This window comes from Zosterops lateralis (assembly GCF_965231275.1).
Source record: "Zosterops lateralis genome assembly, chromosome: 10".
Taxonomy (NCBI): Eukaryota; Metazoa; Chordata; class Aves; order Passeriformes; family Zosteropidae; genus Zosterops; species Zosterops lateralis.
Genome location: NC_139770.1, coordinates 9,590,170 through 9,615,488, shown reverse-complemented (window position 1 = coordinate 9,615,488; position 25,319 = coordinate 9,590,170). Strand labels below are relative to the sequence as shown.

General features: G+C 58.5%; 1 protein-coding gene across 1 annotated transcript; it reads right to left on the bottom strand.

Annotated features, from left to right (window-relative positions):
• Positions 1-454: 454 nt before the first annotated feature.
• Positions 455-3,003, bottom strand: NMUR1 (neuromedin U receptor 1; the record flags this gene model as incomplete). Its single annotated transcript, XM_083868257.1, has 2 exons — positions 455-858; positions 2,109-3,003. The coding sequence occupies 2 exons, from the start codon at positions 3,001-3,003 to the stop codon at positions 455-457; spliced, it is 1,299 nt and encodes a 432-aa protein (XP_083724383.1).
• Positions 3,004-25,319: the final 22,316 nt, after the last annotated feature.

The following is a 25,319-nucleotide window of genomic DNA, read 5'->3' as shown; positions in this document are numbered from 1 at the left end:
CTGGGTCTCAGCCCAGGTGCAAGCATCTCTGGGGACACCCATCCATCCCTGTGTCCCAAAACAGCCTGGGATGCCTAAGTCCCTGGCTCTGGTACCTGCAAGTTCACCCCACTGGTCCAGGAGGGATGGAATATTTTTAGGGATTGCTGACATATTCCTGATGTAGAAGTCAGCCGTCCCCACACCACAAGGGATGTCCTGGGCTTGGCCAGGCCTGGTGCTGAGGAGAGTGGGATGCATTGCAATGCATCCAGAGCACAGCAAGGCCACCACTCCACCCTGGAGCAGTGCTGCTGATCCAACCAGCCTTTCCATCCCAGTGGGACAGCACAGAGAGGCTGGGATCCCTCCATCACCCCTGCCCCGCTCCCCACCACAGGATGAGTGCCACAGTCAGATGGATGCTGCTGGTGAGGAAAGCTGGTCCCAGAGTCCTTCCATATCCTCCCACTCTTCAGCAGAGGGACATGGCGTGGGGGGTGTCCTGGCCCCTCTCCATGTCCTCCAGCTCATACTCCTCGTTGTCAGAGAGGGGCAGCCCGTTGGTGCTGGGCAGGGCCTCGCACTCGGTGCTGCGGGTGGTGGTGCGGGTGACGCTGGGCGAGTACCTCCGCGCCCAGGGCGGGCGGTGCCCGGAGCGGCACATCACCTCCTTGAACATCTCCCGGAAACGCGTGGACATCAGGTTGTAGAGGATGGGGTTGGCAGCCGAGCTCAGGTAGAAGAAGACACCTGAAATGATGTGGACGTACTGGAACATGTGGAGCATGCTGCTGGTCCAGGTGGAGACAAAACTCCAGACAAGGCGGTCAGTGTGGAAGGGAGCCCAGCAGATCCCAAACACCACCACCAGCACGACTGTGGGGAGATAAGGAGCCAGTGTTACTGGGGGGATGGGGATCACCAACCTCCCACAGAGATCTCCAGTCCCTGGCCAAGCACTGCTCCATTTCAGCTTTGGCCATAGCAAAGAAGCACAAGGGAGAGGAAAGAGAGGGGAAAGGTCCCCTCAGTGCCTTCTGGACTTGTCATGGCAGGAGATGGAGGTCTGGACAGGATCTCCTCCCTCCATCTCCTGCCAGTGCTTCTTCAGGCCCTTCTGTGCTACACTTCTCCACTCCTCATTGGCAGGCAGCTGGCCTTATCACATCCATGCAGCACAGCTGGGGGACTCACTCCCCTACTGGCATCCAGCCTCCAGAAACCTGCCACCTTCACCAGCAAAGTCCAAGGAGCACAAAGTATTTGAGACCTTTCCTTGTGCTCTGGTTTTGATTTTGTTTTTATTGTTTTATAACCCAGCTCTGCTGATGGAAAGGAAAAGGTGTAGGTATGTATATATACAGGTAGTCCTGGAGTCCTCTGCCATACCCATGCCACAATACATCTCTGTGTCATGCAGGGACAGGTCCCTGTTTGTCCCCAGCCCAGCCCAAGTGCCTTAGAAAGCAGAGTCACCCCTTGTCTGGGAGGTGGTGGAGAAGCAGCCCTGGCCTTGCTGCTGGGCTGGGTGATCTGCCATGGCTGTGCCATCACGGGACTGGGAGCGTGTGGAGGTCAGCATGCTGGAGGTGGAGGAGGAGGCAGCTACCCAAGGGCAGCCAGCTCCCACTCCTGGGAAGGGGGCCAGAGGCTCTGGGAACCATGCTGGGGAGGGGAGCAAGAGTGAACAGCAGTGGGAAAGAGGATGTTTCAATCCAGCCTTGGGTCACTGCCCCATTAGAGTTACAGAGGCTGTGGGGCTGGGCAGAAGTGCTGCCCTTCTGGGAAAGCCCACACTGCCACCAGGATTTGAGGTCTGGGTGGAGGGATGAGGAGTGAGTTCTCCCATCCCAACCCACCTCCTTTCTGTTTTTCACCCTGCACTTCCCTCGAGGAGAGGATATAGTATGGCTTGGAGGGAGCTGGCCCAAGCAATCCTTACTGCTGCACTAGAATCACCAGATCTGCCTTTGCCCCAACACCCTGCAAGCCAGACCCACAACCTTCATCTGGGATGACCCAGCCTCAGTGCTCTGGACTGTCCATGACTCAGTTTCTCCCCAGCACCCTCCCAACACAGCCTTGGGAGATACTCCCTGGCTCTGCCATCCCCAGCACCAACTCACAGAGCATCTTTGTGACCTGTCTCCTCTTGACTTTCTTCTGCCCCTGAGTGTTGTGGCAGTTGCGGCTGTTGCCGGTCTTTGCTCCCAAGGCTTCCAGCATCTTTTCTTTCTTGAGCTGCAGGCCAATAAGAAGGTAGAGGACACTGATGGTCCCCATGGGCAGGAAGAAGAAGACGATGGTGGTGACCTGGATGATGAGATTGTAGGTCAGGCGTGGTTTCACCAGGGTGCAGATCTCTGAATCGGGCACCTGCCCCCGTCCTGGCACGTAGAGAGGCTGCAGCCCGTGGACACTGGTATTGGGGATGGAGCAGATGACCGAGAAGACCCAGATGGTGACAATGACCCTCTTGGCGTGGTTCCTGGTCACCACGTACTTGGCCTTGAGCGGGTGCACCACAGCGATGTAGCGCTCCACGCTCAGGGCCGTGACGTTGAGGATGGAGGCGAAGCAGACGGCCTCGAAGAGCAGAGTCTTGAAATAGCAGCCGCTGGCCCCCAGCAGGAAGGGGTAGTTGCTCCACATGTCGTACAGCTCCAGTGGCATCCCCAGCAGCAGCACCAGCAGGTCAGACACGGCCAGGCTGAACAGGTAGTAGTTGGTGGGCGTCCTCATGAACCGGTGCCGGAGGATGACGATGCAGGTGAGCGTGTTGCCCACAGCCCCCACCAAGAAGATCAGCAGGTAAATGACACAGACTGGGGCGAAGAAGTTGGACCGTCGAGGTCCCAGGTACTTATCCCGCAGCTGCTCCTCTGTCAGGTTGGCATCCTTAGGGTCGAACAAGGTCTCTGGGTGAGTCCTGTTGCTGAGATCGGGGCTGATGGGCTCCACAGGGAAGTCTTGCTGGGGCAGGGGGAACTCGGAGCTGGAGCAGTTGACATAGGGATTCATGGCTGTGGAGAGATGCAGAGGTTTGTGGGATGCTTTCCCAGCTTCTCTGCTCCCCATGTCCCTCTCCCCACTGGTGTCAGGCTTCCGGAATTCTGCTGATCAGCAGGGCTCTGCACTCTCACATCCATCCTGCCCCAGACACAGCCTTTCCTTTGGGAAATCACACAAAACTTCCACCTAAACTCCCTCAGGCTTCCCAAGTGCTTTCTGCCCCATTTCCCATCCACAAACAACACTGGGAGGTCCCCAGTGTACCTCAGCCCCTCTGTCCCATTAGGGAATGTCAGCAGGGCTGTCCTCTTTTCCTGCTCTGTAAGCAGAGCAGGATACAGCCCCAAAAAGCCAGCCCCAAAAATCTCTCCTTGCCACAATTCTACCGGATATGTAGAACGGCTGACAGGACAACCAATAAAACAGCCAGAGGGAAAATTGATTTTCCAACACGATAAGGACTTACGGCTTGTTGGGAAACTCCAGATGAACGCTGAGGTCCCACCACCCCTGCTCCGGACAGGGTCAGGTCTGGGGAGGGAGTGTGGGAGGGGATGGAGACTTCACTGCCTTAAGAGGCAGGCAAATGAAATCCTGCCGCTGCTTTCCCCTCGGAGCTCAGCTGGAGAAGCCGCCTGCCCTTATCCACCTTCTCTCTCTTGTGCGCTGTCAGCTGAGAGGCTGGGGGCAGTGCCAGGGGCTTCCCTTCCCACCGCTGCCCAAACAAATGGCGGTGCCGAGACCCTGCCCCTGCCAGGGGCTGCCTCCTTATCTGCAAAGCAGCACTGCCCAAAAGCTGCCCTTCAGAGAGAGGAAATAACGTTAAGGTAATAAACTCCATCGACTCTGAGAGTCCCGGGGAGGGCGGCACGGGCGGCTCCTGCCCCTCCGGGCAGCCCTCGCCACGCCGGGGTTTATCATTTGCGTGGCCTCGAGGGCGAGTAAAGCATCGATCAGCCCCGCGGCCGCCCCGGCACCGTCCGGCCGGGAGCCTGGGCAGCGCCCGCTCGTCCGGCCTCATCTCTCCAAATGCGGATGGACCCAGCGGCTCCCTGAGGTCTCCCCCTTCCAGATGTGCAGTCCCTGGGTCACCCGAATCACTTCCCCGTAAAGCAGGTGGCTCCAGCCGGCTCCCGGCTCACTGGGGTGCGAGGAAGTTGCTGCGCTCGCAGCATCGCCCCGCGCTCCGCGTCCGGCTCCGCTCCCTCCCCGTGCCCGGTGTGTCCCCCAGTGTGTCCCCGCTCCCCGTGCCCGGCGTGTCCGGCGTGTCCCCGCTCCCGCCCGTCCTCCGTGCTGACAGCCCCGTGCCCGGGAGCACCCCTCCTGTGCAGACCCGCACACACATGTACATGTATGCACACACACACACAGCCCCACTCACGGCTCCTCACCCCCACGGACGCGTGTCAGGGCTGCGTGTCCCCGCTCCGCCCGCCGCTCCTCTCTCCTCCACGTGCTGCCCGGTCCGAGACCCGCCCGGAGCCGGAGAAGCCCCGGGGCTCCCGCTCCGCCAAGGGCAGACGGCTGCGGGAGGGGGCTCGGCGGCTCCGGGCCCTCCAGCCCGGCCCAGCCCCGCAGTGGGGAGGAGGGGCGGGGGATGGGGGTCGGCAGCGCATCGTTCCGCTGCTCCGTGAGACGGCCGCGGGCACTGCCACCCCGCGGGACGGACACGGGGACACGCGATGGTTCCTTCATCCTCTCCCAGGGTGGCAGGACACTGGTGGACCCGGTCCCCTCCAGGGATGACACCTTCAAGGGCTCTGGCATCCCGGGACTTACCTCCTTCTGCCCGTCCCAGCAGCGTCCCACCCTGCACAGAGGCTGAGCTGAAAGAGCCCGGCAGGGCTGAATTGGAGCAGGCAGGACAGGGATCCTGGGGAAGGAACGTGGATAGACCTGCCAGGAGAGACCTGCTGCCAGCCCCATGCCCCCCTCCCACACGGGCTGAGCCCCAGCACAGTTCACTGCACTGCTGAGCCCCAGCACAGCTCACTGCACTGCTGAGCCCCGTGCTGGTGGCAGGATGTGAGGAGCTACCCGGATCTGGTGGCCTCCAGCACCAGGACACAACCCCTGGGGTCCTGCATGGCCCAATCCTCCTCCTGATGCCAGAGCACAGAGCAGATGGAGAAGTACCACTTGCTCCTCGTTGATTTTGGTCAAAGAAATTCCAGAGCAGGAGACAGATGACAGGACAAGACCAGCAAAGCCCTGGGCCCTCTTGCCAGCCCTAACCTGGCCCCACCTCTGCTCCTGCAGCAAAAAAAGCATCAAGCAGAGGGGAGCTGGCAGAGCAAACATGCCCAGGGCAGGAAGGGTCCATGGCTGCCCTGAGCCTTGACTTTCCTCAGGAAATCATCTTTTCCCCCAGAGGAGAGGAACTGCTGAAGCCAAAGGCCTGGAGGGTAAATGAGTATAAACAAGACATTCCTCAAGGGAAGAAATCAACAAGCTGGAAACAGCGTCTGAAACTGGGAGGGAGAAGGAGAAGAGTTGCTGCCTGCTCCTATGGAAGTGAGGAAATGAAACTTCATCCCCTCCGGGGATGGGGACACACTAAAACAGGGTTATGGCATAGTGCTGGTGACAGCTGGGACAGGACACAGGGACAGCAGCCTGATGATGCTGGCAAGGGCTCAGCAGGGCTGTTTCAGCAGATGCCATGATGGGTGACAGTGCCAGGGAACTGGCACGTTGCAGGTCACACCCCCTGGGTGGCAGAGCTACAAACAGTGATGAGGCAGGGATTTCTTTCCCTGCCTCCAGATTGTGCACAGGCTGTTTTCCCTGGGGGATGCCCGAGGCAGGGAACAGATCTGTGCCAGTGCAGAGGCACAAGGAGCATCAGCATGAGCCCACTTCAGGGATTGCAACATGGAAAGAAGCATTCCGGGAAATCTCACTCCCTTCCATTCCTCATCTGTCTCCCTCTGTTTTCTGACTGCCCTGGTGAGCACAGTCACAGGCAGCCACTCCCAGCACAGCCCCAGGTGCTCCCTGAGCTCTGTGCACTGTTACACAGCCATCTCCCCATCCTGGGGGCAGAGGCTGGTCCCTGCATGCAGCCACAGAGGAACTCCCTGAGCTCTGCACCTCTGTCCTTGTCCCTGCAGGAACCCCCATGGCTCAAGTGTCCTGTACTCCCAGGAGGATGAGGGGATGTCTCCTGGCACTGGGGTGTTTGGAGGCTGCTTGGATTGGAACAAAGCAATGGAGATGTTGCTGAGCTCTTGACAAACTTCAACATCTGTTTCCCTAAAGCCTCCTTTCCTTCCTGAGGACAACAGGCATGTAGGAAGGATGATTTGCAAGGAGCAAGGACAAGACAAAACTTGGTTCACTCCAAAATGAATCACAAGCCCCTCCAGGCTGTCAGATCCAGAATTCCAGGTGGTAGCAGATCTCTCCATCCCATTTGCAGATTTAATTAACACCCTTTGGTTCTGAACATGAGAAGCCACAGAGTGACATTGGATCCTAGAGGGAAACTGAGGCACAGACACTCCACTGTCCCCTCTGTGCTATCCTGAAGCAGGCAAGAGCCCCTGGGTTGCACTCTGCTGCCACAGAAGGAAGCAGATGAGCAGCCCCTTCTCAGGCTATTGCTGAAGCAAATTTCCCAGGGCAGGGATAGCCAGCACAGACAGAACAGGGTCATGAAGCTTTTGGGCAAGAATGAACCCTCTCCCCTTGAAGAGTAAGCAAATCTTTTGGCCATGGGGGTGTAAAAGGGGCTTCTCTCTCTGCTGGGAGCTGTCTAGCTGGGAAATTGTTCTCTTTGGTCACCTGGAGATGACAAGCCTAGAGGATGCATTTCAGAGAGCAAGAGGATGCTTTTTTTAGACACTAAGGCCAGGAAGGGCCACACACACCCACAGGGCACCAAACAGGCTCAGATCTGGATAATTTTGAGCAGAAAGGTCAGCGGGGTGCCCTTTTCAAACAGCCCTGCTGTATTTTACCCAGCAGAGCCCACCCACCCGTCCTGGTCTGTGTGGGACACCCTCCTGTAATAATTTTTTAGCCATCATTCTCCTGTGCATTTCTACTCACTAACTCTCCAGAGGCCTTTTACACTGTGTAACAGCTGTACCCATTCCCAAAAATCTCACCTCAGCATTTTTACTTCTCTTCCCCTCTCACACAGCCTGACCAGGTGACATCTTAAGTTCTCACAATAGTGGCAGTTGTTTCTAGATCTCCAAATCCCCTTTTCTGAGCTTGTCATAAACTGGCCAGACCTTTTCCAGAATGCAGGCATCTGGTAAAGGAACAGCATGGAGCCTTTGCTCTCCTGGGACAGCTCCATGTTCCTGTGGGATGTAGGGCTGGTGCCCTACTCACAGCCTGGTGTTTCTCCCTGCAACAACTTCTGCACGTAGAGCCCCACAGCTCATCTGAGGAATAGCTGGAGAAGGACGTTTCTCCTCTACCCAAAACGAGGCTGAAAAAAAAAAAAAAAAAAAAAAAAAAAAAAGACCATTTCAATATTCACTGGGATAAAAGCAATCAGCTTTCTAAGGAACAGCAAAATTGGCCTCTGCTCCACAGCTTGTGTCCCCTGGGTCTGCTGAGGGACAGGGAAGGCAGGCACTCTGTGAGCAGGTATTCAGGCTCCATGGCAACCATAGTTTTGCTAATCAGGGCCGGCACAGACTTGAAGTGCTTTTTCACCTGGCAGGAGCACGGGGCTTTTGCCATTAGGCTGAGTTACCCCGGGGCGATGCCTTGGCCTGGCCCCTGGGCAGTGATGAATTGGATCAGGGCTGGCTGCAGGCCAAGGCATCCTGACAGGAATCTGCACAGTTCCAACTCTGTGCCCTCCATCCAGCACGAGGCTGGGGACTGTGTTTTTTTACTGAGGTCAGAATGAATCACCCAAGATCAAAAAAGGATCAGATTATTTCATCCCAGGATGTGGAGGTGTCTGTTGTCCAGGGCTTTGCTAATAGCACATTGTTTTCTTGTCTCCCCCTCACCATCTCTTTTGGCTCCTGTTTGATGCTGCTCCATGGCACCATGCAAAGTCATCAGAGGTGGCAGAGCCAACACTGGGATTGCAACCAGTAATGGAGATGGCATTTTGTACCTGCAGGTGACAGAGGCAGCTGCAAGAAGAAGGGAGTGTCTTGTGGGCCTCCATCCCACACTAAGGGCAGAGTTACCACCACATTTTCCTTAACCCGAAAAAGCCAAGCTTGGGAAGGATGAGGGGTAGCCCATGGCAGGTCCCAGGGCTGCAGCAGGGTGCTCTGCCAGCCCCAGAAGCAGCAAACAAGCTGTGATGGAAATCCCTCACCCTGGCTGAAATCTGCTCTATGACAAAGCTGTGGCACACTCGGTGGGCAGGAGGGACTTGGCCAAAGCAGTCCTGCCTTTCCTCAGCAGCAGAGCCAAGCCAGGGGACAGCCAAAGGAGCATTTTGCCAGCTGAAAGCATCCTGGCCAACATATAATGAGCTTGGGACCACCTTATCTACAGCAAGACCATCTCCAAAATACATTTAAATGGAGCATGGGTCTGGGGCATTTTACCAGGCACCAAGAAGTCACCTCATGGCTTTATTTGTTACTTCCTAAGTCTCCTCCTTTTTGAGCTACCAAAAATATGTAACTACATGGCACAGCACAGGGATGGCCCCTCTCCCCTCCCCTTGGTTCAGAGCCACTTGGCACTCACAGATTGATTTATGGTGGCCCCCAGGCCTCCCAGGATTGATTGCCAGGACTTGTTACATCTCCCACTGGGCCACGGTAGGTATTAATTCCCTGCCTATGCACAGCTCTCAGCACCCAATTCATGTCTTTAAATGTGCCCGGGAAGAGGCTTTCAGCTGGAAGGAAAAACAGCTGCTCAAGCTCTGCAAAACCTCATTTGCAAAGAACACCGGGTGAGGAAATGACATCTCTGGGATGGGATCCCATTTGCCATCTAGTGACTCACTCTCCAAGTCAAGATCAAAACCTCTAGTCATAAAGAAACTCCAATCAGCTCATCCCAATGAGACACAAGCAGCACTGCAGCAAATAGAAATGCAGGACGAGAGGGAAACTCATCACAGGACCTGCAGCACTTTCACATGAATTTATTTGCAAATGAGCATCTCCCAGGTCTGGCATGGGACAGGGCTCAGGGGACAGGACCATGGGGGTGGCAGGGATGAGGATGTGAGCATTGTTTTTCATGCTGACACCCCCAGATGCCAATTTCCTCATCACATTAATGACACCACAATTTTCTTTATTGCTTTGTTCTTTGCAGTGCAACAACTGGCAACTTGGGAGGGTGGGAGCATCTTGCACTGTTTGTTGGCACTTTTGCTGCTGCACTGGAAGAAAAAAGGGCTGGGGAGCACCTTCCCTATTCAAGAATACCACACTCTGCTCCATGTCCTGTGACAGGATTTTACTCTGAGCCTCAATTTCCAGGTACCAATAAACTTCAGGGCTCTACTTTTCCACTCTTGTTTTGCATCCAAAAGAAATTCAACAACAAAAAAGTGTGACACGTGCTGACGTTCATTTTTTCCATCAGAAAGTTTGTGCTGCATATAGAGAAAATTAAAGCTCAAAGAACATCATGAGCCCTCAGATATAATAATATGGAAACTTCAGCATGAATGAAAGTTTCTTGAGCCCCAGGAGGAAGAAAACATGCCACAAATGTGAATAAACAGCCTGAAACACTCTGTGCACTGAGAGAAGAAATCTAGCAAGTTGGTGGCAAGGTTCATCTCCAAGCACAGGCAGCAAATGGCACCTGAATTTCTGAGACAGCTGCCAGCAGTGCTGCTGTGCCAGAGAACAGGGCATGCTCAGGCTCCACTGGATCCAGCCCCTTCAGAAACTTGTAGTGTTTTGGTGCCAGCAAATTGGAGCTGGATATGAGGAGAGCTCCACAGTGAGCTCCCAGCTCTTTGTGTAACCTGCCTGAACATCCCTTTGGTGCAGGGAGAAGGGATCATCACAGGGGCCAGGGACACTGAAGCATCCAGGAGTCTGATTTTTGCTCTGGGATGGATCAGACACATGACACCAGGGTGGGCAAGAAGCAGAAATGTGAGAAATGCCATGGCCTGGGCTTTCCAGAGGGCTCACCTGCACCTCCCAGGCTGTCAGCATCACCTCACCCCCTCCAGCAGCAGGCAGAGATCCCTCAGTGTGGCACGGGATGGGCTGAACAAGAAGCCAAGTTCCATCAGCCTATTATGGTGTGACATGAACAGTGGTGGAGTGAGGCAGAGATGGGGGCACAGGCACTGACAGGTTAAACAGACAGAGGCAGGGTGGCAGGTCCAAATGACACCCACACCAGGGGACCACAGCAAGATGCCAGAGTCATCCTGCCCTTAATTGAGACCAGGGGATGGAAGACAATAAGGGATGACATTTTTCTCTACGTGGAGGGACTCTCAGCCTGATTTTCACACTCTGAAGGAAACTGGAAGGAATAATTAAACATCCCACCTGCACCCACAAAGGATAATCCCAAACCCACATCTCACAAGCACAACAGGTCCAGCCAGTCCAGTTCCCCTCTCCAGCAGGATGGTGGTGACTGAGTGAAAGCCATCAGGCTGGCACAGTCATGCCATAGGGAAACTCCCAGTGCTGTCCAGTACAACACACTCTCAAGCCAGGGAACAGGCACAGCTCTGCTGCCACCACCTTTCAAGCCTGAAGACAGCAACACCTCCCTTCTGCCCCACTAGCCCCTCATCCAGGCTTCCCCCAGCCCTTTTATAGTCCTGGCACCACCTGCACCTGGGCCAGGCTGGGCAGAACCTGGGGAGGGATGGGCTGGGTTAATCCTGCACTTACCAGCCACCCAATGCCACCCTCACCAGCAGCTCTAGAGGAGAGGGTTGGGGACAGCTCTGCATCCACACATTTCAACTCCTCTATCCCACCCCATCCCAGCAGCCCACTCTCCCATGCCTCAGTTCTACTTTGTGTTCCTGCCTGCCACAGCAGCTCAGAGGGAATTCCTGTTTTCTCCTCTCTTCCCTCCTTGAGGTGTTTCCCAGACGGACAGGCAGCTTTCCCCATTTCAGCTGTCTCACCACAAGGCTTGGGACATGCACACCCTGTTTCCAGCATCTCTGGGACTGCTGTGAAGAATCTGGTGCACAAACTCAACCCATAGAAGTGTTTTATTCCCAATGGCCATGTTGGGGTTTCCCAGCCAGGCTTTACAGCCTTCCACAAGTGTCTTGGCCTCTGGTTGCTTCTGTTCCCTAAAGTCCCCAAGAGCTGAACATTTTCAGCCACTCCACCAGGAAGTCAGGATTAAATGCCAGGTCTGGCTGGGATTTCCTCTCCTTGTCTGTGCCAGACTGCTCTGGCAGCAGTGCTGAGTAGCAGCTTGGCACTGTCTGCCTGGATTTGGCCCAGATCCCATTTATTCCATGATTTTCCCTGGCCCACAGCCTCTCTACTTCTTGTTGACACTGCGGCAACCTCCTGCTTTCAGCCCCAGCCTCTAATGTGCCCAAAATTTCCCTCATGCAGGGGAAGGGCTGGAGCCCCCAGACCTCCTGGCTGATGAAGAAAGGAGCAGTTTTCAGTGGAAAGCAGGAATTGGAGAGGGCTTTGGTAGATTAGACACATGGTCAAAATGTGGCACCTAATTCGCTCAGGGCTGGTTTAAATCCCCTTCCACATGGCTGCCACTAATGATGGGCTTTAAATAAACGAGCAAATGCTGGGCAAATGGGAGGGACTTTCCTCTGACATCACGAAGCGCTGCCTGCGATATTTCTTCTCTGACTCTCCCTCCGCCCATCTCCCATCCCCATCTGGCAGGTTATTTCCATCCTGCTCCCTTTTCCCACTAACAATGTGTCCAACAGTACCCAAACCTGTGGAACGACGAGGTGTGAACGGGAAATCTTCTGGTGCAATGCCACGAGCCGACATTCCAAAAGCACCAGGAGCATCATTTCAAACCCTCCCTTCCTGCTGCTTTGTGTCTGCATTAATTTAGGCCACCATAAAGGGATCAGAGCAGAGATGCTTCACCGTGCTCTGAGTTTGGACGTGGTGGCGGGTGATGGTTTGAACCGGAGGAAATTCACTTGTCAGAGCGATGATTCGGGGCTGCCCCGAGATCTGGGAACATCCCCTTTGCTGCCACAGCCGCTGTTTTCGACGTGTCCGCTCTCAAATTCCCTGCACAGGCTGGAGGAGAGCTCTGGCAGGGGGTGCAGCCCCCCGGGACAGGGGTGGCTCCCGGAGGGACAGACACGCGGGATTTCCCTGGGCTGTGCGGCGGCTGGAAGGAGGTTTCGGGGCATTCCCAAACCGCACGGAGGGGTGACATTCCCCTTTTCCTCCCCGGGCTGTGGCGTGTCCTGGAGCCCGCGATCCGCGTCCTTTGGGCTCCCTCTGCTGGGAACGCTCGGGGAGCTCCGGCGGGTCCCGCAGCCCCGGGGCCACCGCCGGGATGGGGCTCCTGGGCAGGACGGGCATTGCCCGCACCCTCCGTGCTGGGCTGGAGCGGGGGGATCGCGCTGCGCCCCCCACTGCAGCTCCCCGGCCCCCCAAGGCTGGGCGCGGTGATGACCCGCCCTGGGGATGTGCTGGCACAGTGACCCCCGGGGAAAGGGGGGCCTGGAACACATCTGGGCTTGTCCATGGAGAGGCGTGCGGGATCTCCTGCGAAATGGGCGAGAAGGAATATTAAATGAGGGGAGGAGGGATGTAAAATCTGGAGAGAAAGTTTGCATGTGGCAGAGAGCCTCTCTTGAGTCTTTAGGGGCGAAGGAGATTCCCCCCAGTCCCATCATATCTTTCCATGTCTGGCCACTTGTGGCCATTTATTTTCCCCCTTTCCCTTGCCCAGGGAGCTTGGGGGATTCCTGCCCAGATCAGCAGATACTTGACCCCTCAATGTAGCCACAATCTGGGGGTGGCAGAGCAGGTGGGGTCCAGCAGTGGGGTGGATCATTTGGGGAGGGAAGGCACAGCACTGACACTGAGTGGGAGATTCAGACAGTGGGCAAGAATTTAGGAGACTTGGAGTGGTGGGAATGGGACAAAAACCCCTTTGGTGTTCGGTACAGCCTGGGGGAGCGATGCTGCCAAGCTCGGTCTCTCCACCAGGGAACAGAACAAGGGGTTCGTGCAAGTGTCGTGTGTCCACACGATGGCACCAGACCCAGAGCAGTGTCCCCAGCCATGGTGGCATGGCAGGACCCTGTCCCCGAGCCTCAGAGCTCCGTGATCCTGCATTTGGGAGCGATGATGGCTTTTTTGGCTATGCCACAGCTCCCTGCCAAGCAGCTCCTCTCAGCATCCCTCCAGCTTTGGATGTTCCTGCTTTTGCTCCAGGTGTAAAACAGGGAAGAGGTGTCTAAAACTTGATCCTTGTTTCTCTGTCTCATCCCCCGGTTTCATCTTCTGCCTCCTCTCTAAAAGCCTCACCTGGCTCAGGTGTGCACAGAGCTGCCCTGCCTCGCAGCGAATCCCTCTGCCAGGGACAGAGCTTCCCACCTCTCTGCCCTCCAGACAAACCACAGCCCCCTCCCCTGGGAAAGAGGGAGGCACTGGGTGGAAAAGGTGGATGCAGGGGAGCTGGAGCTTGGGGGTCCTGCCTTGTCCTCCAAGGACACCTGGGGGCTGCTCAGTGGGGACCAGGATTCCTTGCTTGGGGTCTGGCAGATGAGGGCTTTGACCATCCTGTCCTGTCCCATAATGGTCTGGGTGAGGAGCAGCAGCCAGGCTGGAGCCATCACAGAGGGTTTGGGAGGGTAAGGACTGCGATAATGGCAACCCTGCAAATACCTGGGTTAAACCACAGGGTCCCAGTAGGTCCTGCACAGGCTCAGTGCCAGCAGGACTAACCCCCAAACCTCTCAGAGGGCAGTCAGGCTCTCCTCAATCCCCAGTGCAGCCCTTTGCTCTGGTCTGGCTGCTGCAGAACAGGATTCCCTTGCTTAGTTTACCTGATGACCTCTTCCCTAGGGAAACAGGATATCCTTCCTGTCTCTTCATTGCAGCCAGATTTTCCACTGAGCTTCTCCCCATAAGGTACCAGAGGATTCTATTAGCAGAAGATAAGGCCCCCAGAGGGGACTTTGAAGAGCCCAGAGTTGGCCCAGGGTCCCTGAGATGGAGCTCCCACTTGGCCCATGTGCTGTGGCAGGGTGGAGGGGTTTCCACTGCTCTCAGTTTCACTTGCTGCAAAGTTTACACAGGCTTGGTTTTACACAGTTTACACAGGCGGAGTTTTCCTTGTGGTCTCTGCAGTGATCCAGGAGGTCCGACACAGCAGCAGTGACATGGTGCTCCCTGTGCTATCAGGGGGACAAGGACGTGTCCCAGATGTGGCTGTGAGCCTCCTCCCCCCCACTCCATCCCCCAGCCACAGCCCCAGTCAGACCCCTCTTCTCCACAGCTTCAGCAGAAAGCCTTTGCCTGCTCTTTCCCCAGCTGCTCCCTTCCCTGGGGAGTGACCTGAGCTCCCCATCTCCATGTCCCCTGTCCCTGTGGAGTCCCACAGCCCCCAGCCCTGGGAAGCTCAGCAGCTGTAGAACCAGCAGTGAGCCAAGATCCCGTCACAGCAAAGAGTGTCTCGGTGCAGCCTCCCACTCCTGTCTGCCCGCCTCCATCTGCCAGCTCCTGTCCTGCATCTTGGCTGGCAGTGCCATATGAGCAGCATCTGCCCCTTCCCATCCCTCTGTCCTCTCCAGCCCCCCTGCACAGGGTGGACAGTTGGCTCAAAGGTCTCCACAAAGCTTTGGAAATAGCACAGAGGTTGAGGGCTAACCAGGGCAAGGGAAGACACTGCAGGACACATGATTTGGCCAAACCCAGAAATGCTGAGCTGTTAACCCCGGGAAACCCATTTCCTACTCAGCATCCTTAGGAGGGCTCAGGCCACATGTCCTGGCTTTCCCCATCTCCCTCTCTCCAACCAAGCTGGCTGCTGCCTGCCCGCTGTGGCTCTAAGTAGCTTTGGCTAAATCCCTGTCCAGAGGAAGCTGCTTATCCCCGTGGCTTCATAGCCAGCAGGATCACCGGGGTGGGCAGCAGCCTCGGGGGTGGCAGGGTGGAGGGATGGGCAGGTCCCCAGAGAAAAGGGGCAGTGAGTGGGGATGCCCCAGGAGCATGAGCACAGCACCAGCTGTGATGATGCCTGGCCTGCCCGGGGTCCCAGAGCCAGTGGCAGCACCGGAGCAGGGATTTGTGCCTCGGAAGGAGCAGCTCCATCGATTTCCATGGAGCAGATGTCGGGGTTCAGAAATAAATCACGTCCAGCAGGAATACAACCTGAAGAGATGTAAAACTCATTGGCTCCCAGTTGCTGCGGGGCCTGGGACCCGAGCAGAAAATGGGCTGCAGCACCGGGACGTGGCTGGGCCCCCCGACCACCCACAACCCTCCCGTGCCCACTCCCCAGGGAGCCCAGCCCCACCGCTGCCTGTTTCCACGGAGAAATGCGTTTCTCGTGGAACGGGAGGACGTTCCCGACGTGGGCAGCTTTTCCGCCAGGATTTCTAAAAATAATAGCTCGGGACAAGGAAAAAAAAAAAAAAAAAAAAAAAAAAAAAAAAAAAAAAAAAAAAAAGGAAGAAAAAAGCTTTATTTTCCTTTTTTAACTCTTTTTATTTTCCTTTTTTCACTCTTTCAATGCAAAGCTTTTGCTGTTCCCCGGGGAGGACACCACCCTCCCCGCCTCGGTGCCGCCCCCCGCCCGGGGGTCCGTGGGGGGAGCTCGGCGGCTCCGGCCCCGGGACCGCCCCCCGGCCCCGGGGGAGGCCCCGCGTCCCCCCCGCCGCACCGCCCGTCGCCATGGCGACAGTGACCTCACACGGGGATGGGCGAGCGGGCCGGTCGCGTAGCAACAGCCCCGGTGACATCAGAAGGCCGGTGCGGTTCCCACGGCAACCCGCGGGGCAGGGAGGGAGGCAGGGGCCGTTCGCGGGGGGACCCCGGGCCGGAGGGGCCGGGAAGCGAAGGGGTCCCCCCGCCCCACTGGGCACCCCGAGATCCCCCGAGCCCCGCGGGAAAAGGGTTAACGTGAATAAATCAGCATATCTCAGGGACGTCACCCCGGTGCAGCCAACGGCGTGGGGGGGCCGAGCGGGAAATGAGCCCCAGCCGGACCTCACGGGGGGCAAAAAGAGACATCGTACACCCCCCGCCCCCGAAACTCTCAGCATCGCTCAGCAGCGCCTCAACCCCGCCCGCCCAGCCCCGCCCCGGGTCCCCCATGCTGGGCAGGGGACGGAGCTGATGTGCTGGGGGGGCACGGCAACAGCGGCTCTTGATGGAGAAGCACGGAGAGGTTCGGGCTGGGTGCTCCTGGGGTGCAGCCGGGTGGAAGCAGCTGAAGTGAATGAGCTGTTCCTGCCCCCAGGCAAACCCCCATGCAGCCTTCATCCCCGGGAGCTGCAGCCTTCCCCGCACTGAGGGCACCTCTCACCTCGGCAAACACACTCCCAGCCCCTGCACACACTCTGCCGTGGCTCCCGGCCCTGGATGCCCGTCCAGCCCCACAGGACTGCCTTTCTGGGCCCTCGATAAACGCCTCACCGCCCTGGGCTACCAGTGCCCGAGCTGGAATGGTAAAGTGACGCCCAGAGAGGCGCTCGGTGTCACCTGGAGGCTTTTGCAGAAATTAATCCCCAGCGTCACCGGTGTCCCCAGCGGGATCAGCCACTAGATTGCACTCTTGCCTTGCGCACGGGCGGGAGCTGGCAGGTACCTGGCAGCAGGGAGCGGGATGCTGGGGGCAGCCTGTTCGCCCGAGCGCTCCCCACCACGCAAGACGCAATTCCAAACGGGACGCGCTGCAGCGGCTGGGAGAGAGCCAGCTCCTCCGGCCCCGCCGGCAGCCAAAAATAACCACGGCGGGGTGACTTTCAGCGGGGAAATGATCTGCGTGGCTCTACGGGCAGGGTAGTGCTGAAATGCTGCTGCCTCCAGGGCAGCGACTGCTCATCCTTTGGGATGAAAGTGGCAAGGATCAGGGGATGCTTTTGGTGGGAGAAGAGGACTGGATCTGTTTTGCAGCTTGTCTGGACACATTCCCATCAGCGGGATAAACACCCCTTCCTGGGACAGCTGGCTCCACAGGAGAGCACCTGCGTGCCAGGCACTCACCATCGCTGGGAGAGGCTGGATCCATCCCCATGACCCAGTGCACGCTGCAAATTCCCCTCATGCATTTATTTCCCTCTCGGTCACTGTGACTCACGCTCTCCATCTGCCTGTTTACAGGCTGTTTCCCAAGGTCCCTGGGGAGGCAACGACTGGTTGGGAGGAACTGGGCTATTTGCCCAGATCCTTGAGGGAAAGCCCCCAGAAGTCTGGGAGCAGGAGGGAAGGGGCAGGGGCCGGACGCCTGCACGCTGGGACCTCTCTTGAAGGGACAGAGGCCATTGTGTGTCCCACAGCCTGGCTACACCCACAGACTGGCTACACCCAGGAGCCCAGGGCAACGCGGGATCTGGCACCAGCAGCCTTGTCTGGCATTGCCCTGGCAGCCGGGTGCCTGCAGGGCAGGGGTGGGTACCACACACACACGGCTCCAGCTCCAAAAGGTGAAGTGTCACCAGCCTGGAAATGGTGCCTACGCCGCCTCCCTCCATCTCCCATCAGTGGGGGTCGGGCATGCCAAGCCCTCTTGGGACAGGGATGAAGGGAAAGCTCTCAATAGTCACAAAGGAATGGAGGGCTGATGACAAGGGAAGGGCAGGAAGATGGAAGGAGCTCCCAAGGGCTGGCAGGTCACCCTTGAAATAGCTCCAAGGGAACATTCCCAGTGTGAGCATCCCCTCTGTGCATCCCGGCTCTGCTTCCCTGGGGATGCTGAGGCACAGGGGAGGGGGAGCGTTGAGGGGGGAGGCTGTGCTTTGTGGTTTCACGGTGCATCTGTGCCCTTTGAATCCCCATGAGAATGTGGAGGTGGTAAAATGTCACCAGCTGGGCCGCGGGGAAGGGGGCCGGACGCGCAAAGCCCCAACAAAGGGCGGCCATTGTCTGGGGAGAGGCAGCGGGGGGTCGGCGGGGGAGCCCGCTGAGTGCCCCTCGCCCCCAGCCCCCACAGCTCAGGTGCCGATGAAAAGGCAGCTTTATCCCCCTGAGCCCTTCGTGGGAGGTGATGCAGATCCCCAGCATCCCGGGCCATGGTCCAAACCTGCCCCTAGGGAAGCAGGGGGAGCTGGAGGGGAGCACCGTGTGCCCCAGCCCCCTGAACCCGCTTCAGGCTGCCAGGGCTGCTCTCCTCCATCCAGCCTCCCGTTCCCACTTCCTGGCAAGCCTGACCTGCGTGGGCAGACGGGAAGATCCCATTCAGGCTCGAGAAGCAGCCCGGCCTCCCCCCCCCGCCCATCTTCTCCATTTCAAGGCCTTTTATGGCCATTGCCTCAGGCAGGGCGCTGGGTCCCTGCCAGGCAGGGGGAAGGGACACTAGTAGGGTTACCTGGGGATGCCCTGAAGGGGGCTCACCCTCTGCGATCCCTGGCACTAGGTCCTTCTGTAGAACAGCAGCGTTTGTGGGGGCACTGCATCCTGTACACTTCCAGGTTTACTTTGTGCCTGCTGCCGTGCACTGAGGCAGATCAAGAGCTAGTCCCAAATATTTGGCAAGGGTGTGGCAAACTCCACAGTGGAGTAATTGTGGCACAAAAAGCCCCTTTCCCTGTCATGGAACAGGGCTGAACAGCCCAGTGAGACATTGGGGTGAGGTGTCAGAGAGTGGTGGGCACAGGGTGGGTGGAGGAAGGTGAGTCCTCACCTCCATCCCTGGGCTGGTGAGATCCCATGCTCTACCAGCTGCACAGAGGCAGAGGCAAAGCAGTCCCCCAGCCCCAGGATGAAAGGTGTTCCCAGAAACATCACCCGTCATTTCCTCCTCCATGGCGGGAGCTATGGAACAGGTTCTTCAGCAAGCCCCTGGCTCAGGGACAGGACAGGGAGAGGCTGGGAAAGGAGCCAGCCGAGACTTGGCGCTGCCACCCAGAACCGCCCTGCGCGCCGTCGGGAAAGACGCACCCCAAACCCTGTCTGTGCCAGTAGGAAGCCAAGCTGGATGGGTGCTGGAGGGTGCTGTGTGGGCCACTAATCTCCATCAAAACCCCTTGGGAGGCAGATGATGGGGAAAACATGGATTTAGTGTATTGACAGTGCTGGGATCCAAATCTAGCCAGCAGCTGAGCCAGGTGGTCAAGGCTGCATCCCACTCCACTGGCTTGGCGGTGAGATGCTCCCAGCTGTAAACCAGGGTCCCAACTAGGGTCCCCATCCCTGTTCCTGGCCAGGGGCTGCTGGAAGTGCGGGGCAGACGTGCTGGCAGCTCTGCAGCACATGTATCCCAGTGTGAGCCCAAGTGTGGGAGTTTACGGGGCTTTGACGCAGGAGATGTGTGATGGGGGAATTGTTGCCAGGCTTGGGGAAAGGATCCAATCACACCAGGGTGCTCTCGGCAGATTAAGGATTGGAAAGCTCTGGTAATTACTTTGCAGTATAAAAATAGGCCTGGCTTTATCCCTCGCCCTGATCTCCAACTCCTGCCTCTCCCTGCCCTGTTCCTTCCCCCCACCCAACAGCGAGCAGATGCCACACACCCAGTGAGCATGGCAGGAGGGCACAACACAGCTGCTGGCCTGGTGCTGGCACTTCTGGGTGGAGAGGGTAAAAAAGATGGAGAGGGGGTCTGGAATGGGGTGGTGACAGCAGCACAGCAATGGCATCTGGCTGGCACGTGCAAACTGTGAGGATCAAGAGACTGGGAGAGGAGCCGGGGCACGCACAGAGGCGTCCCCACACACTGCGAGGCTTTGTGCCAGGGAAGCAAGAGCCTGGAGACATCAGCAGAGCAGATGTCTGGTCAGGAGAGGACCATGTCTGTGGGACCATCTGACACAAAGAGGGAACATGGCTCCAGCACTGGCTGTCACCACATGGTGGTGGCTCCAGCAGGACCCAAGAGAAGGCTGCTCCATGCACAGGGTATGGAGCAGCATGGATTGACTTGGGGCAGATCTGAGACCTCTCATTTCCCTTTGCTGGGATCTGAGAACACGTGGTGATCGGAACCACAGCATGTGCAAAACACTCCCGGATATGCAGAACCTGTCTTCTCACCTTCCTCCATAACAGCTCTGGCCAATCTGTGTCTCACAGCAAAGTCAAAACATGAACTCTCCCTCTTGTTCCCATCCTTGCACAGCAGTTTATTCCTTTGCCAGAGTCTGGCTGGCCCAAGGCAAAGCAAAAGCTGCTCCCTGTACCCTCCCTGTGAGGCCACAGCAGCAGGCAGCATTGCAGGCAGCACTGCAGGCAGCATTGCAGGCAGCATTGCAGGCAGCACTGCAGGCAGCATTGCAGGCAGCACTGCAGGCAGCACTGCAGGCAGCAGAGCAGGCAGCAGAGCACGCAGGAGCCTGTAGTCTGGCAGCGAGCCCCAGCATGTTCCATGCAGCCCGTTCAGCCTTGTGGGCTCCCACCCACCCCCAGCCCCGCCGGGGAAACGGCTCAGCTGCATCCAGAGGCTTCTGGATGGGGGGGCGGCAGCTGCCAGCCCCGTTCCAGGCCGTGCAAACCTCGGGCTAGTGGAGCAGTGCTATAAATATCTCCCCTTGCGAGACCCGGTCACGCAGCCGAGATCACGTCAGGGAAGCGCTGCCCTCCTGCAGGTCCCCGAGCCTCGGTGCCTGCGCAGCACAGCCCTGTCGCCCCGAGTCCCCCCATGTCCTGGTTCATGGCCAGGGCACCGGGGTGCAGAGCCCAGAGGTGGCTGCCACAGCGGCTGGGTGGATCATGTGGGCAAGCACAGGCGGCATTTCTGCCACCAGCACAGAGAGTGGCAAATGCCAGCTCCACGGATCCCCCATCTGCCCCCAGCCACCCCCAGCCCTCCTTTACAAGCACAACGTCCCTAAGCCCACCTCGTACAGCACCACAAATGCCCTGCATGAGACCCCCACGCCCCCCGACACATTCACCCCTTCCTGCCGCGCTCCGGGCACTCTGCACCCCCTGGCCCAGGTACAAATCCTGCAGCCCCTCCTGTACCATTAAACCTGCGGCAGGATGACTGGGGGGGCTGAGACCCCCTCAGCCGTGGGGATGGCTGCAATCCCTGTTCCCTGCAGAGCCCCCAGCCCTGGGCAGCCCCCGGCCCGGGGAGGGGGTGGGGGGGATGCTGCCCTGGCACACCCAGCCCTCGCACCACGCACCGTCGCCCCCAGCCCGGTTTGCAGACGAAAAACGCTCCCCTCCCGCCGGTACTTTTCCATACACACCCTCCATGGTCCTTTGTTCTGTGCAGATCCCGGATCCGGCCCGCTCTCGGCACGGGGGCTGTACATACCCCTGCCCCCCCCGGACTCGCCCTCGGGCGAATCCCCCCTGGGGGCCCCGCTGCCCTCGGAGGGGACGCGGCCGAAGGTCCCGGGACTCGGGGAGCGGAGCTCCGGCCCGGCCGCCCCCGCCCGCTCGCCTGCCTGCGGCCGCTGCCTCCTCCGCCTCTCCGGAGACGGGACACCGGAGCCGCCGGGGTGCGCAGCCGCCACGGGGCAGCGGAGCCTTCCAACGGTACCGGAGCCACCCGGGGCAGCGGAGCCCGCCCGGAGAAACGGAGCCGCCCGCGGGTGCGGGAGGTGCCGAGCTGCCCGGGTGCGGAGCCGCCCAAAGGTACCGGAGCCACGGCGGAGCCCGCCGGTACCGACCCAGCGCGGTGCCCCGGCCGCCGGGACCGGTCTCGGAGCCGCCGCTCTCCTCCGCTCCTCCCCGCCCCGCGCCGCTGCCTCCCGCTCCCCCGGGCCGCCACCGCGGGGCCCGGCCGGGGGGGCTGCGTGCTCCCCGCCCCGCTGCCGGCAGTGGGGACCAGGACTGGGGCTGATCCCTATTCCCCCCACCCGTCAATCCCCACTGCAGTGGCGGATCTGGTCTCACACACCCCACTTGGCTGTAGGTCTCCCCCCCTCCCCGCCCCAAATATCTGCTCCTGTAAGGTCTGCCTGGCCCCACACCGCCCCCCACAATAACTCCGTGTCCTGTATTCTTGGTCTCTGCTCCCCAGCATCTCCCTCTACCTACGTGAAGAGTTCTGCTCCTGCCAGACCCCTTTCTTCCACCCACTCTTCAATTTCTGCTTCCAGGGGTGCTGCTGGTGGGGTGGCCCACAGCTTTCCCATTTCTGGGGTGTAGATGACACCCCTACCCTCAGCCACAGAGGGCCCAGCAGCAGCGTTCAGTCCCACCACGGACACAGTCCTGTCCGTGTGTCTTCTGCCAGGGAAGTGGGGCTCCCTGCCTCTCACAAAGCTGGTCTCACCTCCCTTTCCCCTTGCCATAGGGACCATCTGTGCTGTGGGGAGACACTGCTCTGCTCAAGGATCTGCAGCTGGAGCAGGCAAGACCCCAAGATGAGAGTGAGGCAGGATGTCAAGGGGGAGTGGGGCAGGGGAGAGGGGTGCAGAGCCACCCCCCGTGCAAACCAAAGGAGTCTCCCAGTGTGTGCTAAGGGACATGCTGGGGCTGTTATGAGGACAGGGAGGTTCAGCAGGTACTTGAGGAGCACAGGGAAGGGGTGACCAGTCCCTCCTGCTTGGCCCTGGTCCTGAGCTTCCCAAACAGCGATGGAGGGACACAGCCAGCTGGCTGGGGAGGGATCCCAGCAGGGCCACAGCAGTCCCAGCTTAGGGCCGTGCTGAGAAATTCAAGCACCACCAGACGGGCTCTTTGCTTGCCTTGGCTGTGCCCCCCCACCCGGCAAAGTGCCCGTGGGCAGCCACAGGCCACCCGCAGATCCAACCTGTCTCTGGCCACCCACCTCCTGAGCCCGGTTCTGGGTCACTGCCACCACCCTGTCCCTGCCTGAGCTGCTGCAGACAAGCTGATGCTGATCTGCTCTCTCCGTGGTGAAGAACGATTTGGCGGAAGGAAAGCCGATCTGCTCTGGCAAGGGAAAGGCAAGTTAAACCCCCCTCACTCCGTGTTAGTGGGGAAATCTGCACAAATCCAGTGTTATCCTGGTGGTTTGGGGCTGGGGCAGTGCCTGCACAGCCTGGCACAGCCCTCCCTGGCCACCCGGTCGCTGTGCTGAGACCGCGCCAACTCGCTTCACCCAGGGCGAACAATGACAGCTCCCTGCTGAGCACGGCCGGACCCGGCAGCTTTGCAGCCTCGTTGGCTTTGCCTGCTGGAATGAGCCGAGGAGGAGGGCTGGTGCCCCAGCAGGGAGGAGGGGCTGTCACCAATCTCCTGGTGACACTTGGCCAACTCATTGCTTCCAGTCTCTGCTGTGCCCTTCCCGCCGCCTGGGCTGGACTGGAGCTGCCTGGATGGAGATGGCTGTTCTGCAAGCCATGTGTCCCCAGGCATTCATTAGGGACACCGTGGACGTGAAGGGGATGAGTGTGGCAGCGCAAGGCTCTTTGTGGGGTGGAGGAGGTTGGATGTCAGCAGTGGGACAGGGGGTGGCACCATAGCACAGTGTGCAGGAGGGAAACTGAGGCACAGCGGCTGCACCCAGGAGCAGGTGGCAGGCCATGTCCAACTCTTTAGGGAGCAGTGCCCGGGTGGAGTGGGCACAGCACTTCCCGGGAGGGCGGCAGAGCTGATGGCCACCAAGATAATGCTGAAAATATGCCAGTGGCTTTGTTGCTGGTGACAATGGCCCACAGTATTTTTAGCTGCTGTGGCCTTAGCGACCGAACAGCTCCTCCGGTCCAGCTGCTGCCCCATCCCGCCCTCGGTGTCGCCGGGCCCCCACGGCCCCCCAGGGCTGCTTCCCGGTGCTGTGGAAACCGTAACGTTAGAAACTAAACACAAACACCTCACCCGCTGCCACCCCCGGCTGAGTCACGGCACTGCCTGCTCCCCTCGCCCCTGCTCCCCCCTCCCTCCTGCCCACCCCCAGCCCCAAAAGCAGTAGCTGGTGCCCCCCAAGCCAGCCCCACTCTCCCTTATGGGGTATTGCCTTTTCCAGGGCAAAGCTTGGGACTGGCTTCACTTTCTCCCATTTCAGGACTTCAAGAGAATGGGATTTATGGAGAAAACTCTGCAAGGTGGCATCAGTGTCCCCAACCCCATGACACTGGGATGGCCCCACTGCAGAGAGTCATACCCTGAGTGGTGCCCAGCTTGCCAGCATGACCCCAGCCCTTACCCCAGACCTCAGGGATAAAAAGTCAGACAGGAAAAACAGAGGCAGAAGGAGCTGCTTTGCACCCTGTGTCAAGGGCCAGGCTGGGGTGCTGTGCCTGACCCCTTTGTCCCATTGAAAGAGAATGGGGTGTAGGAGCAGGAGGAGTTTTGGGGTCCCAGTGGTGGTGGGATGTGAGGGAACAAGGCAGCTCTGCTTGAGCCTCAGGGGAAGTGTCAGCACCTGATTCCTGCCAGACCCAGCATATTGACACTCTCATTTCACCTTGGAGGGGAACAAGGGATGATCCAACCTCACAGGGGTGATAGGGTGTCCCACTGCTGTGCTGTCTCAGCCCCCATGGAAATTTTGGGCTGCTTTTTGTGGAGCTGGCAGGCTGCTGTAGGGCACAAGGGGCTGTAGCCCCATAGTCAAGGCCACACGCACTGCCATGGCTGCTCTCCTTCCACGACCCACATCTCAAGACCCTCAGCACCCACGGCTGTTCAAGGGCTGGGAGAGCAGCTGTACCACGTCTCCTCTAAAATAAGGCCATGGCCAGCAGGGAGGGTGGGCGGCCACGGCTGTGACTATGTTAGGATGTTCTGGGGCCGAGGACAGATCACATCGCAGGGACGAATTAATTAACACTCAGCAGTTTTGGATGATGTCCCAGGCTTTTTTTTTTTTTTTTTTTTTCTATTTTCATTTTAGCAAACTCCCAAGTCAGCTTGGCGCCTGCCGGGTCTCGAGTCTGGTGGTTGGGGGGTGGGAGCACCCATGTAGCTGCCTAAATACCTGCAGGTGCTGGGGTGGCATCATGGGCACCCCACTGGCTTGATGCCTCCTTGCTCCTCAAAATTTGGGAGCTCTCACTGACCCTGTGGGCCAGTGCAGTCAAAAGCACTTTTCAGGGCCTGATGGAGCCCCTACTTTCCTGCTGTGGGTTTTCTTAACTCCCCATCCTGCCTGCAAGAGGCTCACACATGCTCCTTGTTCCTGGTTTGCAGCCCTGAAAATACCTGGGAAAAGGATTTTTAAATAAAAGTTGTAAACAACCTAAAATAGTACTTTTATTACGCAAAAATGGTGTGAGGATGAAGGATGAGGGCTGTGGGTTACATGTGTGAGGGGCTGGCCCCAGGTGAGGGGGTCTGGGGGCTGTCAGTGTGTCCAGCTGTGTGTGTGTGTGTCCAGCTGTGTGTGTGTGTCCAGCTGTGCGAGCA